Source organism: Nicotiana tabacum, chromosome 6 (genome assembly GCF_000715075.1).
Source record: "Nicotiana tabacum cultivar K326 chromosome 6, ASM71507v2, whole genome shotgun sequence".
Taxonomy (NCBI): domain Eukaryota; kingdom Viridiplantae; phylum Streptophyta; class Magnoliopsida; order Solanales; family Solanaceae; genus Nicotiana; species Nicotiana tabacum.
Window position 1 is genome coordinate 166,950,209 of NC_134085.1, and position 13,142 is coordinate 166,963,350.

General features: G+C 38.0%; 1 protein-coding gene across 2 annotated transcripts in view; it reads left to right on the plus strand.

Moving 5' to 3' along the window:
• The first annotated feature begins 423 nt into the window (after positions 1-423).
• The window catches only part of LOC107780981 (callose synthase 10), a 61,523-nt gene continuing 48,804 nt past the window's right edge, over positions 424-13,142 (plus strand). For both annotated transcript variants that reach the window (XM_075255821.1, XM_075255822.1), the window contains exons 1-2: positions 424-874; positions 5,442-5,539. In XM_075255821.1, coding sequence (XP_075111922.1) covers positions 667-874; positions 5,442-5,539 — 306 coding nt within the window. In that variant the 5' untranslated portion in view covers positions 424-666. The remainder of the gene's footprint in view (positions 875-5,441; positions 5,540-13,142) is intronic.

A 13,142-nucleotide genomic window follows, 5' to 3' on the forward strand; every position in this document is an offset into this window, starting at 1 on the left:
AGTGAACGAAAAAACTATTATCCAAAAGAAGTAATTTCTACCTAACTATTTTATCCAATTTAAATAATGGCCTAAAAAGTCTTCTTGCTTAAGTTATTGTCAGGCAGTTCACGTATCGAAGGTGCAAAGAAAAGTATTAACAGTGGATCGTAGATTGGTTCAAATTGGATAAGTTATATATTTGACTGATCGGATAAAAATAATTATATATTTTAGCTAAATATACCAAAAAATAATATTGCACTATATTGTATAGTAAATGATGCAACGCGATTAAGCAACCGTAGTGTCTAGACCACCGTATTATAAGCGGAAAAATCAACCTAACAGCAAGCCCTTAAATCTCGGTCAAAGTCCAAGATTCTTGACAAGGTCCCTTTTAGACGAATCAAAACGGGAGAAACACAGCAACGACATAGTCTTAACCACAGGTGATTACTATCTACATGGTAAAGACTGAGCTTTAAAGAAAATTCCGACGACGCGTTAGAAAAAACTGAGAGAAGAAAATGAAAAACCAAAACCTGACATATTCACCGATTCACTTCAATTCATAGATCTGACGTTTGAATTGAATTTGAACTAACAGTAGGGTTCTACAAAGATAAGTTGATTGGTTCCTTCACGTAGTGCCCTAGGGTTTTGGTTCCTTTATTTTTTTTGAGAATGGCGAGGGTTTACGATAATTGGGAGAGGCTGGTGCGAGCTACGCTGCGGAGGGAGCAGCTCCGGCAGACCGGTCCTGGACACGCGAGGAAACCTAGTGGCATCGCAGGTTCCGTTCCCGATTCTCTTCAGCGGACTACCAACATTAATGCGATTCTTCAAGCTGCTGATGAGATACAGGATGAAGACCCCAATGTGGCCAGAATTTGTAAGTTATACGTGCATTTGAGCGGATTTAATTTGTGTGTCTATTATTTCTTAGCATGTCTGCTTATCTTAAGCTTTCCATTATTTTTTTTTCTCTTCCTTTTACTTGTTGTAGTTACTTATTTGTATTGTGAAAGTTACTTCATCAAAAAAAAAAAAAAACCGTATTTGTATTGTGAAAGTTCCTATTTTTCTCTGACTCTAAAATTAGAGTGCTTTGTTTCATGTCCGCTGTGAATTACATAGTAGTCCTAAAAGATAAAAAGGTTCTTTGTTTTGGATAAGTATGACACACTAAGACTGTGCGTTAAAATTACAAAGAGTATCATACTTGATCATATCCAACATGGAATCTACATCATCTACAAAGGCCGTGTTGCTCCAAAAAGCTTGCAAAGAAATAGATTTGTGTTTTAAGGCTATGTAAGTTGCTAAGTTTGCCTTCAAAAATTCTATTTTTTATTTCAGTCTGAATTGTCCACCAAATGACCATGGGGATAGTGTTCCAAAGCTTGTGTGTCTTCCTATTGAAACCATCTCATCTCCAGCTATGTAAGAAATCCAGAATGCAGCGAGGCATTGTCCAGGATATGCCCAAAATAGCAAAAAACAAGCTCCAAATCTAATAAGTTATTTTCCAGTGTAGTAAAGATGACGAGTATCTTCAGGGATCTCTTCACGGAGGGACCTGCTGCATAATGGCATTCCTCTTCTCTGAAGATTTGATTGAGTGAGGCATGTTTCCTTTGCCACAAGCCAAGAAAACAAGAAACCTTTTATGGTGCTTTGTTGTGCCAAATTTTCCTCCAAGGCCAAATATTAGTGTTGGAAGAGGTCAATGACAGCAAGATTTAACAGCGATGATTAGGGACTGTAATAGAGAAAAAAATCTTGCAATTTCCCAATCATTTAAATTCCTTCTTAGAAACAAATTCCATCCTTGAGCATCAGAAAAATCAGCTATAGGGGCATTATGAAGTGAGAAAATGCTGTGAATGTCTTGAAAAATATCTTTCAGAGGTGAATGTCCAATCCATGCATCTTCCCAGAATCTAATCTTTCTACCACCACCAACTGAGAAACCAACATTTGATTCAAACATGCTCCAGAACGATAGTTTGTGTTTCCAAACTCCAAAACCATGAGAAGCATTTGAGACCTTGATGTGCAGGGACCATCCATAGTGAACTTATCAAATAAAAGTCTCCTCCAAAGAGCATTTACCTCCTTATTGACCCCCCAATGCCATTTCATCAAAAGATTTTAATTATGACCTTTGAGGTTCTTTATGCCAAGACCTCCGCATTTTCCCCCCATAATGACAGTTTTCCAATTAACAAGAGAAAAAGACTTTGATTGTGCGTTTCCCTGCCTAGACACAACGCCTAGACACAACGAGTTCTTTACTTTTTTGGTTGTTTGTATTGTTTTTTTTGAACTAGGTGAAATGTCATCTCTTTAGTTTGATGCATATAGATGTAGTTCTGCATCATTGATAGTTTATGTTGTTCTTTATTACTTCCTCCTTCTCAATTTATATAGCACTCTTTCCTTTTTACTCAATCCCCAAAAAGAATGTCAACTTTCCTTATTTAGAAATAATTTATCTTTAGAATTGGTACTTTACCTCTAACGAATTGATTTACGGCCGCACAAATATCTAATTTGTTTTAGATCACAAGTTTCAAAAGTTGGTTTTTCTTTCTTCCCTTTTTTCTTAAACTCCGTGTCGAGTCAAACACCGCCTCATAAAGTGAGACGGATGGAGTAACTCTTAGGGATTGTTTGGTTGGTGAACAAGTTATACCGGAACTATCATGACAGGATTATAATACGAGGATTAAATAATGATGGAGTTACTCGGTGGATATACTTTTGTTGGTAGTTCTTTGGTTTATTGGACTAAAAATAGGATATACAGGGTATAATATAAAACGTGTAGTTGGTTTTACACTAGATAAGTTGGGATAAGTTTTTATTTTCATTTTTACCTCGGACTTTTTAGGACTTTAGGTGAAGAGCCTTGGAGAAAGGCATCTCGGTAATTTTGGAGTTTTATCCGAGATTAGTGATCATGAGATTATTATCTCGCATTGAAGAATGGTATAAAAATAATACCATAATTATGGTATAACTAATCTCGGAATAATCTAACAAACGCAAGATAAAATAATCCCTTATTTTACCCCGGATTATCATCCCTTATCACACAAACATATTATAGAAAATATAATTTCCTTATAGAAACTAACATTAGTTTATACAATGTTTGGATGGATTAAAGGAGAACTAATCTCCACATAAAATTCAAAATTAACTAATACAATGTTTGGTTGTTTTTTTCTTGCTTTCCTCTTAAAGAATTTATGCATAAGTTATGCGAGAATCTATTTTTTATTTTATGTGGAGTAGAATGTGGAAAAAAATGCGGATATTAGTAATACATGGGTTAAAAGTGCTAAAATGACCAAACTAACCCTCATAATAGTAAGAAAAAATTATTTTCCTTAAAAAAATAAACAAATACTTTATATTATACATTGTGTACTAATTGATGACATATCAAACTAATCGTTTAACAAGAAATACTCTCTCTATTATTAATCTCCACATTACAATCCCTTCGGTACTATACTACATAACTTGTATCAAAACCAAACCACCTAATAGGCTATTATTTTTTATGCTCTGATCATTGTTGTCAAAGGCAAAAAGCATTAAAAAGCGGTCCAAGTCTATTGGGGCTTTAAGCACAAAGCACAATTAAAATGTGAGCTTTAGTTATAAAGATATATATGTAATTCAAGAAAAAAAGGACAATTTCATTCATAAAGATTTCCTCAACAAGTAATATATCTTTTTGCCGATCATATTTATTGTTTTGTACCGCTTTATTCAAGATAGAACTTATAGGCAATGAGGCGCACCTTAATGCCTTGCCTACACTAAAGCACAACCTAAGTGAGGGGGAGCCAATACCCCGAGCTATTTTGAGCTTCAAGGTTTAAGCGCACCTCAAATGAGCCTTTGACAACTCTTGCTCTGATTGTTTAAATGTCAAGGGTGGGAAGTTAGCGCTTTGGTTAAAAGATTGAGGTATAATAACTTATCATTTGCTAGCATTTCTTGGTTTATGGCGTTCAAAAGTTTAGCTGGTCGGAGCAGTTGAAATTGTTGCTTGAGCTGTATGCTCTGCCTAGTGAATATAATGATGAGATATAGGCCTGTCGCAACCCAAACTAGGAATCATGATCAGCGCCAACGGGCTATGCACCCAGCGAGCTAACCCTTAACCTATGTTGTGCGAACTATCCAAAATTCTGCTGCATCCGTGTCTGATCCTCAAAAATACACTACTTTTGGAGGATCCGACACTCAGCGGATGATAATTTTTGGAGATTCCGAGCAACGTAGCCCTTAACCATGGACATGTTTGTATGTATCAAACATTCTACTGAAGATTTGAGGAGTTTAGACAAATAAATAATCGATAGTGGAGGTTGGTTAGGTAATAAAGTTTTAGTAAAGTTCGGTTGTATTGTGAATTATAAAGTTAGGATTTTTTTTTTCAAAATAGAAAATGTTCACCGGTTAAAATTTCATAGAAATGTAGCCTTAAACCTATTTCTTCAAAAATATATTATTTCAAGTACTAGTTGAAATACCTAGCAAAAATGATGTCCAACCATTGATTTGCAAATAATTTTTCAATATTTGCAAATATTATGCATGTCCAAATTGCAATTAGTTTTAGATTGAGATTGATCTTAATTGAAAAATTTAGATACAAATGAATCATATAGGTAACCCAGGACCCCCGGTTGGATTCAGGCGTAGTCAACTGATTGATATATGAATGGTATGACGTGAAAATGTTTACAGGATCAAGTGTGATGTGTTTAACTTGAGGGACAATGCGAGAAAATCCCGAGATCCAGTCTTTACCTTCACTGTCTTTAGTTGTTTGTGTGTCCTTTTTGTGAGATGCTCTAACAGGTTTGATGTGCTTTCAACAGATACTAATTATAACGTAGAGAATTCTCCCAATTTCAAGATCTTAAATTTGTTCTTGAATAAACTTAAGAACATTTCTATATTTTGACTGTAGTCTAAATATTTTCCCTATTACTGCAATTAGTATATCGTAGTAGTAAAAAATTTCTAAGTTATCACAGTTAGTGAGACAAAACCTCCTACTTTTTTCCTTCTTTTTGCACAAGGACCTATGTTCCTTCTTGTTCTGCTTTCTCAAAACTTAACTTAAAACATCTCTACAAATTAAAGATCTCATGCTGAGATCAACACGGGGAGTGATTTTTACAGTCATCAAGTTAAAATAGAAATTCTATGTTGAATTTGTAGTTTGATTCTTTAATATAAGATATAACAGGATGATTGCTGTGGTTTATGCATTCCTTGTTGCTGTTACACACTTATGCACAAGATTTGTTATTTGGTTAGGTGAGCATAAGTTTTTGTGATAATTCATGTGAGCTTCTAATGGCGATTTTTAAAGTTCTTTTGGTTCTGGATGTGATCTATGTCTGAGATTGGTTGTTTTGCTGAAGTATGTGAGCAGGCATATTCAATGGCACAAAGTTTGGATCCCAACAGCGATGGTCGAGGCGTTCTTCAGTTTAAAACTGGATTAATGTCGGTTATTAAGGTATTTCTCAAGTTAAACCTGCTAATAATGGACCATCTTAATCTTAAGATGATTGGCTAAAATGCCGCATAGTTGAAGAAAGTTATTCTGACATATTGATTTCTTGTTCATGGCGATAGATATATGCTCATTTGATCATTTTGGCGATGTGGTAGTGATTGTGTTAAAATTTTACTGTACAATTTACCAAAATCTAAGAAATAATCAACTGTATATGATTTTCAGATACTTTTTTTGGATAGATTCAAGAAAAAAAGGAACCTTTTGCAGATTTTCTTCTTTTTCGTATATCTCTTTTACATGAGAGCTTTCCCATTATTATCAAAAAAATATTACAGTAATTTTTTTTGAGAAGGGAAAAATATATTACTTTACGTGATAAAAAAAGTGAGATCAAAGAAACTCTCAGCCTTGATCACTAACTAGATACCAATACCAAATTCTAGTATCTCCTTTGAAAACTTGGTTCTCAATGGGAGCGGGTGGCACGCCTGCAACAAGATGTGAAAAGAAAGTGAAATCTGCCTGAGAATCACTCCGTTTATTAGATCGGTCAATTAAGGTTCACCATGATTAACAGTAGTTCTCACATTTACACTGTCCGTTTCCGAAAGATTCACCTGACTATCTACCAGCCTTTGGTTGGATGAATTTATTTTTCCCTCCCTCCTATTTTATGTGATGCACTTTTTCTGGGCTCAAAGTTTAAGAAAGAAAAAACTTTTGAAACTTGCGGTCTAAAACAAGCCATAGATATTTGTGCACCTATAAAATATCTCATTATAGGGTAAAAGTTTAAAGTTAATTTTTTTTTAAAATGGTATCATTCTTTTTTGGAATAGACTGAAAAGGAAAGTGCATTACATAAATTGGGAAAGTGGGAGTAATTAAAAAGTTGGATGCAGACTCCCAACGAGAGAAGCCCAACAAATGTTAGTTAGTTACTAGTTGGTATACCAATAAGGCTTGGGATCAAAGGGTTTGGATTTTTAAGATGCGTGCTTTTACTTTTGGGTTCTAGTTGCAATTATGTGGTGAATTTATAACTTCACTTTGTCGCCTCTATGTTGTCACTTGTTTGGATTTATGAAACATGCGCTTGCTTCACTAGTAGTATATAGATGAATCCAAGATCGTTCTCACAAAGATTTGATACCAAATATCTAGTAAGTACAAATGTTGGGGCAACCTAATTCTATGAAAATAATGAAGCGATAAACTTAAAAAGTCTGGATGCACACTTAAATGAAGCTAGGGTCACATGTTTCTTGATATATCATTTTGGAATATATTGCCTTCCTATATGTTTATGGCATGCGGGGTTGTAGAATTAACAATTATTCAAATGCTTATCCTATGCCAAATGAACCTAATTTAATAAACCAATACCCTTTATTCCCATGGATCGTAACTTATAAGTAAGATGCTCTATTAACCAACTCTGATTTGAATGCTTGTGGTTTGCAAGTATCCATTCTGCAAACAAATCAAATCAATCATCTCAAGCAAATAGTATTCAAAATAAACTATTCAATTCAAGGCGTGAATCAAGAACCTTTAAATTACCAATCAATCTAATTGGTGGCCGAGCAATTAGAATTATTAAAAAACAAAATTGAACAAATAATCCAATTTCCAGTGATACTAAGTGAGAAAAAGTATTTAAGAATCCAAATTACAGACCAACATGAAAAAGTAAGTACATCATCAATAAATGATCTTTTTATTTTCAAGGAACAAAGGAAATCATTACAAACATTTTGAACTTGAAGATAATAAAGAAATAAGAAAATGGTGAAGGCAAAAAGAAAGAAGAAGAGAGTGGTGAATGATACATCTCCTACAGATAGCTACCCAAGCCCCTTTTCGTTCAAAACATGCTTGTCCATCGAATTTTCCTTAAAAGCGACAACCCTTAAGATTTCTCCCTAGATTTAATTTAAAGGTTCCATTGACCGGAGTAATAGATCGCCTGCTCTCTCTTTCCAATTATGTCATGTTGTCCAAGGACACAACCGAAAGAATTCTCCAAGACCGTCAGATATAAGAACAGGGGTCTCTCTGGCTCTGGCGGGACCAAAACTGGAGGATTTGAAAGATATTCTTTGATCTTGTCAAAAGCCTCTTGACACTCAGTCGTCCATTTGATTGTTGCATCCTTCCTCAATAGCTTGAATATGGGCTCACATGTGCTAGTCAGTTGGGCAATGAATCGACTGATATAGTTTAACCTGCCCAATAGACTCATCACGTCTTTCTTCGTTCTTGGAGGAGGTAGATCTCGGATAGACTTTATCTTTGTTGGATCTAACTCGATACCTCTCCTGCTTACTATGAAACCCAGAAGCTTGCCCGATGGGACTCCGAAGGCGCACTTAGCCGGATTCAGCTTCAGGTCGTACTTTCTCAACCTCTCAAAAAATTTCCTCAAGTCTCGAACATGATCGTCCTGAGTCCTGGACTTGACTATTACGTCGTCTACATACACCTCTATCTCTTGATGCATCATATCATGAAAAATGGCAGTCATGGTTCTCATGTAAGTTGCCCCGACATTCTTTAAACCGAACGGCATAACCCGATAACAGTAAGTACCCCAAGGTGTAGTGAAAGCGGTTTTCTCGGCATATTCTTCATCCATCAACACCTGATGATATCCAGCGTAACAATCTACGAAAGACTGTGTCTCATGTTTGGCACAGTTATCAACAAGGATGTGGATGTTGGGCAACGGGAAATTGTCTTTGGGACTTGCCCTATTCAAATCTCGATAATCCATACACACCCGAGTCTTCCCATCTTTCTTCGGTACCGGAACTACATTAGCCAACCACGTAGTATACTGGACTACCCGAATTACTCCTGTTTTCAACTGCTTTGTGATTTCTTATTTGATCTTATCACTGATATCAGTCTTGAACTTCCTCTGCTTCTGTTGAACTGGAGGACAATCAGGGTAAATTGGCAATTTATGCACCACTAGATCAACACCTAATCTTGGCATGTCATCGTATGACCAAGCAAACACATCTTTAAATTCAAAGAGGAGTTGAATTATTGCATCTCGCGTTTTCTCATCTGTGTGAATGCTTATTTTGGTTTCTCGGATTTCTTCAAGAGTTCCCAAGTTAACCGGTTCGGTGTCGTTCAAATTCGGCTTAGGTTTATTCTCAAAGTGTTCCAGTTCTCGATTCATTTCCCTAAAAGCCTCTTCTTCGTCATATTCCGGTTCTTGGTTCATTATTTCACAATTAAACAACTCGTTTGGATCTGGGCGTGAAGTCCGCAAGCATGTCATATTATTTAAAGCCGCATTATTATAACTGGAAGGAAAAGACAAAAGAAAAATAGCAAAAATCAGAAAGAATAAAGGAAAAATGATGAAATACTGATTTTATTCCTTGGAATTGGGAATATAACAGGGTTTATAATTCAGGAAGTTAAAACAGGAAACTAAAGAAAAACATCCGAGTTACACCCTGGGATAACTCGTGATGCAGGAAAGGTGGCAGGACAGGTCTACCCGGACTCCTGCCTAACTGGGAACGGTGTGGCCTCCCAATTTTGAAGCTTAGCATTTGGCCCCATGTATAGCACCTCAGCGGTGTTTGTGCCTTCTCCCAGCTGAACCATGTGAGTTTCATAAAGCATTTCTCTCATTGCCCCACATATTTCTTCAATCTCTTCGGCCGTAAAGGCCTCGTGATCTTCTTCTTCAATGTACTTTGGTCTGACGAAAGTTTCGTACAAATGTGGCAATGGTCGAGGCAACTTCCATCCCTCATTTTTTCTCTTCTTTGCCCAATCTTCATCTTTTGGAGTAGGTTGGAAGCCTATCCCAAAGAGTTTCTTAGTGGAAGGCAAGGTGATAGGTTCAGTTATTCCTTGCAGCGATTTTCCAAGCCCTTTTCCCGGTTTGAATCCCTGTCGGATCATTTCTTTAGCAACCATGATTGAAGCGTTGGACCAGAAAGGTTGGGGACAAGGGCTCCCTTCTTTATACTGTTCCGCCAGCACAACTTCAAAAACCTGATAAACTGTGTGCGCAATGAGAGAAATGCTTTACGAAACTCACATGGTTCAGCTGGGAGAAGGCACAAGCACCGCTGAGGTGCTATACATGGGGCCAAATGCTAAGCTTCAAAATTGGGAGGCCACACCGTTCCCAGTTAGGCAGGAGTCCGGGTAGACCTGTCCTGCCACCTTTCCTGCATCACGAGTTATCCCAGGGTGTAACTCAGATGTTTTTCTTTAGTTTCCTGTTTTAACTTCCTGAATTATAAACCCTGTTATCTTCCCAATTCCAAGGAATAAAATCAGTATTTCATCATTTTTCCTTTATTCTTTCTGATTTTTGCTATTTTTCTTTTGTCTTTTCCTTCCAGTTATAATAATGCGGCTTTAAATAATATGACATGCTTGCGGACTTCACGCCCAGATCCAAACGAGTTGTTTAATTGTGAAATAATGAACCAAGAACCGGAATATGACGAAGAAGAGGCTTTTAGGGAAATGAATCGAGAATTGGAACACTTTGAGAATAAACCTAAGCCGAATTTGAATGACACCGAACCGGTTAATTTGGGAACTCCTGAAGAAATCCGAGAAACCAAAATAAGCATTCACACAGATGAGAAAACGCGAGATGCAATAATTCAACTCCTCTTTGAATTTAAAGATGTGTTTGCTTGGTCATACGATGACATGCCAAGATTAGGTGTTGATCTAGTGGTGCATAAATTGCCAATTTACCCTGATTGTCCTCCAGTTCAACAGAAGCAGAGGAAGTTCAAGACTGATATCAGTGATAAGATCAAATAAGAAATCACAAAGCAGTTGAAAACATGAGTAATTCGGGTAGTCCAGTATACTACGTGGTTGGCTAATGTAGTTCCGGTACCGAAGAAAGATGGGAAGACTCGGGTGTGTATGGATTATCGAGATTTGAATAGGGCAAGTCCCAAAGACAATTTCCCGGTGCCCAACATCCACATCCTTGTTGATAACTGTGCCAAACATGAGACACAGTCTTTCGTAGATTGTTACGCTGGATATCATCAGGTGTTGATGGATGAAGAATATGCCGAGAAAACCGCTTTCACTACACCTTGGGGTACTTACTGTTATCGGGTTATGCCGTTCGATTTAAAGAATGCCGGGGCAACTTACATGAGAGCCATGACTGCCATTTTTCATGATATGATGCATCAAGAGATAGAGGTGTATGTAGACGACGTAATAGTCAAGTCCAGGACTCAGGACGATCATGTTCGAGACTTGAGGAAATTTTTTGAGAGGTTGAGAAAGTACGACCTGAAGCTGAATCCGGCTAAGTGCGCCTTCGGAGTCCCATCGGGCAAGCTTCTGGGTTTCATAGTAAGCAAGAGAGGTATCGAGTTAGATCCAACAAAGATAAAGTCTATCCGAGATCTACCTCCTCCAAGAACGAAGAAAGACGTGATGAGTCTATTGGGCAAGTTAAACTATATCAGTCGATTCATTGCCCAACTAAATTGCTCAACTCAGGGATTGGAGCCTTAATGTCGGCTAAAGGAAACTTGCTCAACTCAGGGATTGGAGTCCTAATGTCGGCTAAAGGAAAATCGCTCAACTCAGGGATTGGAACCCTAATGTCGGCTAAAAGAAAATTGCTCAACTCAGGGATTGAAGCCCTAATGTCGGCTAAAGGAAAATCGCTCAACTCAGGGATTGGAGCCCTAATGTCGGCTAAAAGAAAATCGCTCAACTCAGGGATTGGAGCCCTAATGTCGGCTAAAGGAAAATCGCTCAACTCAGGGATTGGAGCCCTAATGTCGGCTAAAAGAAAATCGCTCAACTCAGGGATTGGAGCCCTAATGTCGGCTAAAAGAAAATCGCTCAACTCAGGGATTGGAGCCCTAATGCCGGCTAAAAGAAAATCGCTCAACTCAGGGATTGGAGCCCTAATGTCCGGCTAAAAGAAAATCGCTCAACTCAGGGATTGGAGCCCTAATGTCGGCTAAAGAAAATCGCTCAACTCAGGGATTGGAGCCCTAATGTCGGCTAAAAGAAAATCGCTCAACTCAGGGATTGGAGCCCTAATGTCGGCTAAAGAAAATCGCTCAACTCAGGGATTGGAGCCCTAATGTCGGCTAAAGAAGATCGCTAAACTCAGGGACCCTATGTCTAAAATCTCAACTCAGGGATTGGAACCCTAATGTTGGCAAAAAGCGACTAGGGAATGGAGGCCCTATGTCTAAAATCTCAACTTAGGGATTGAAGCCCTAATATTGATAAAGGCGACTAGGGAATGGAGGCCCTATGTCTAAAATCTCAACTTAGGGATTGGAGCCCTAATGTTGGCGAAAAATAGGTTGATACTGGGGATTCTAAACTAACCCCTCTTTTGGAATTTTCTTCTTATTTCTTTTTTGTTTTTTGGTGTTTTTTTTTTTATAATTATTTTTGTTCAGTAAAAATGCAGGAAAGATATTGGAAAAACTTCCCTTTTGGGTTGATTCCTTGCCGCAAAGCTGTTTCTTGCACTTGTGCATTTCTTTTCCCTTTTGGTTGCACCTGCTTCTTGCACGGTTGCTTTGGATTGCACCTGTTTCAATTCTCCAAACAAAGAACAATTGTCAGTTTGAAAACGGTGGTTGGTTCGGTGGCGTTGATCATTCCAATTGCTTGGTCTCGGCCTCATTTCTGTTGAGAAACTTCGCCATTGATTGAATTCAAGGGCGACCCCCTTTCAAATTGATAAGACTCGGATTTCAGGATTTCATGATGATTCGCCTGTGTAAGGCTTTGGTTCTTCCATCTCATTCTGCTTGGGGATTTTTACTGGGGCAGATCTCATTGGGATTTTTTTTAATGCCTTTACTTTGGAGGTAATCAACATCATGATCAGTCGGGATTGGACTGACGCACCACTGAGGCTTGGTATTTTCTTCACTTTTTGCTAAACAGAGCTCTGTGAAACCGGTTCTGCCACCTTTTCTTTCTAACACATTTGGAATTTAGGGTTAAACCGAAAGGGATTTAAGGAAAGGTAAACAAAGAGCGGAGAAACGAATTTAAAAGAGAAGCGTCCCTTTCGGGGAAAAGGACTTATCTGAGGTGCATGCTGGCTTTAAACTGACATGACATGCCTTTTGGACTGGATGCCCGAACCTCACGAACTTGCATTTCCTCGTGAACCAAAACGGATCTATGTTTCCCAATCAGGGAACCTTGCCAGAACTTTTTGTGGTGAAATCATCTTTTCGGCCGACAGCGCCCTTTGCGGGTTTTCGCTAGTCGACCTCTCTCATTTCTCTTCTCACCGTCGCCTGGTAGCACTCTTTACGAGTTTTCACTAAACAAGCTCTCTCATTTCCAGTTTCTCTACTCACCCTCGCCTTATGGTGCCCGTGTGGGTTTTCACCAATAAGACTCTCTCATTTTAATTCTCTCATAAAAAAAATGACTTGGATTGACTTACAACTTTGGAACCATTCAAAACGGGGTTACCGCGGGACCATTACCACATCTGCCCCAGTTTCATTTTTGAGGGAATTTTGATTTTTATTTTAGTGTGACTGAACCCCAGAGAGAGGCTGCCTACGTATCCTTTCGGAATCAA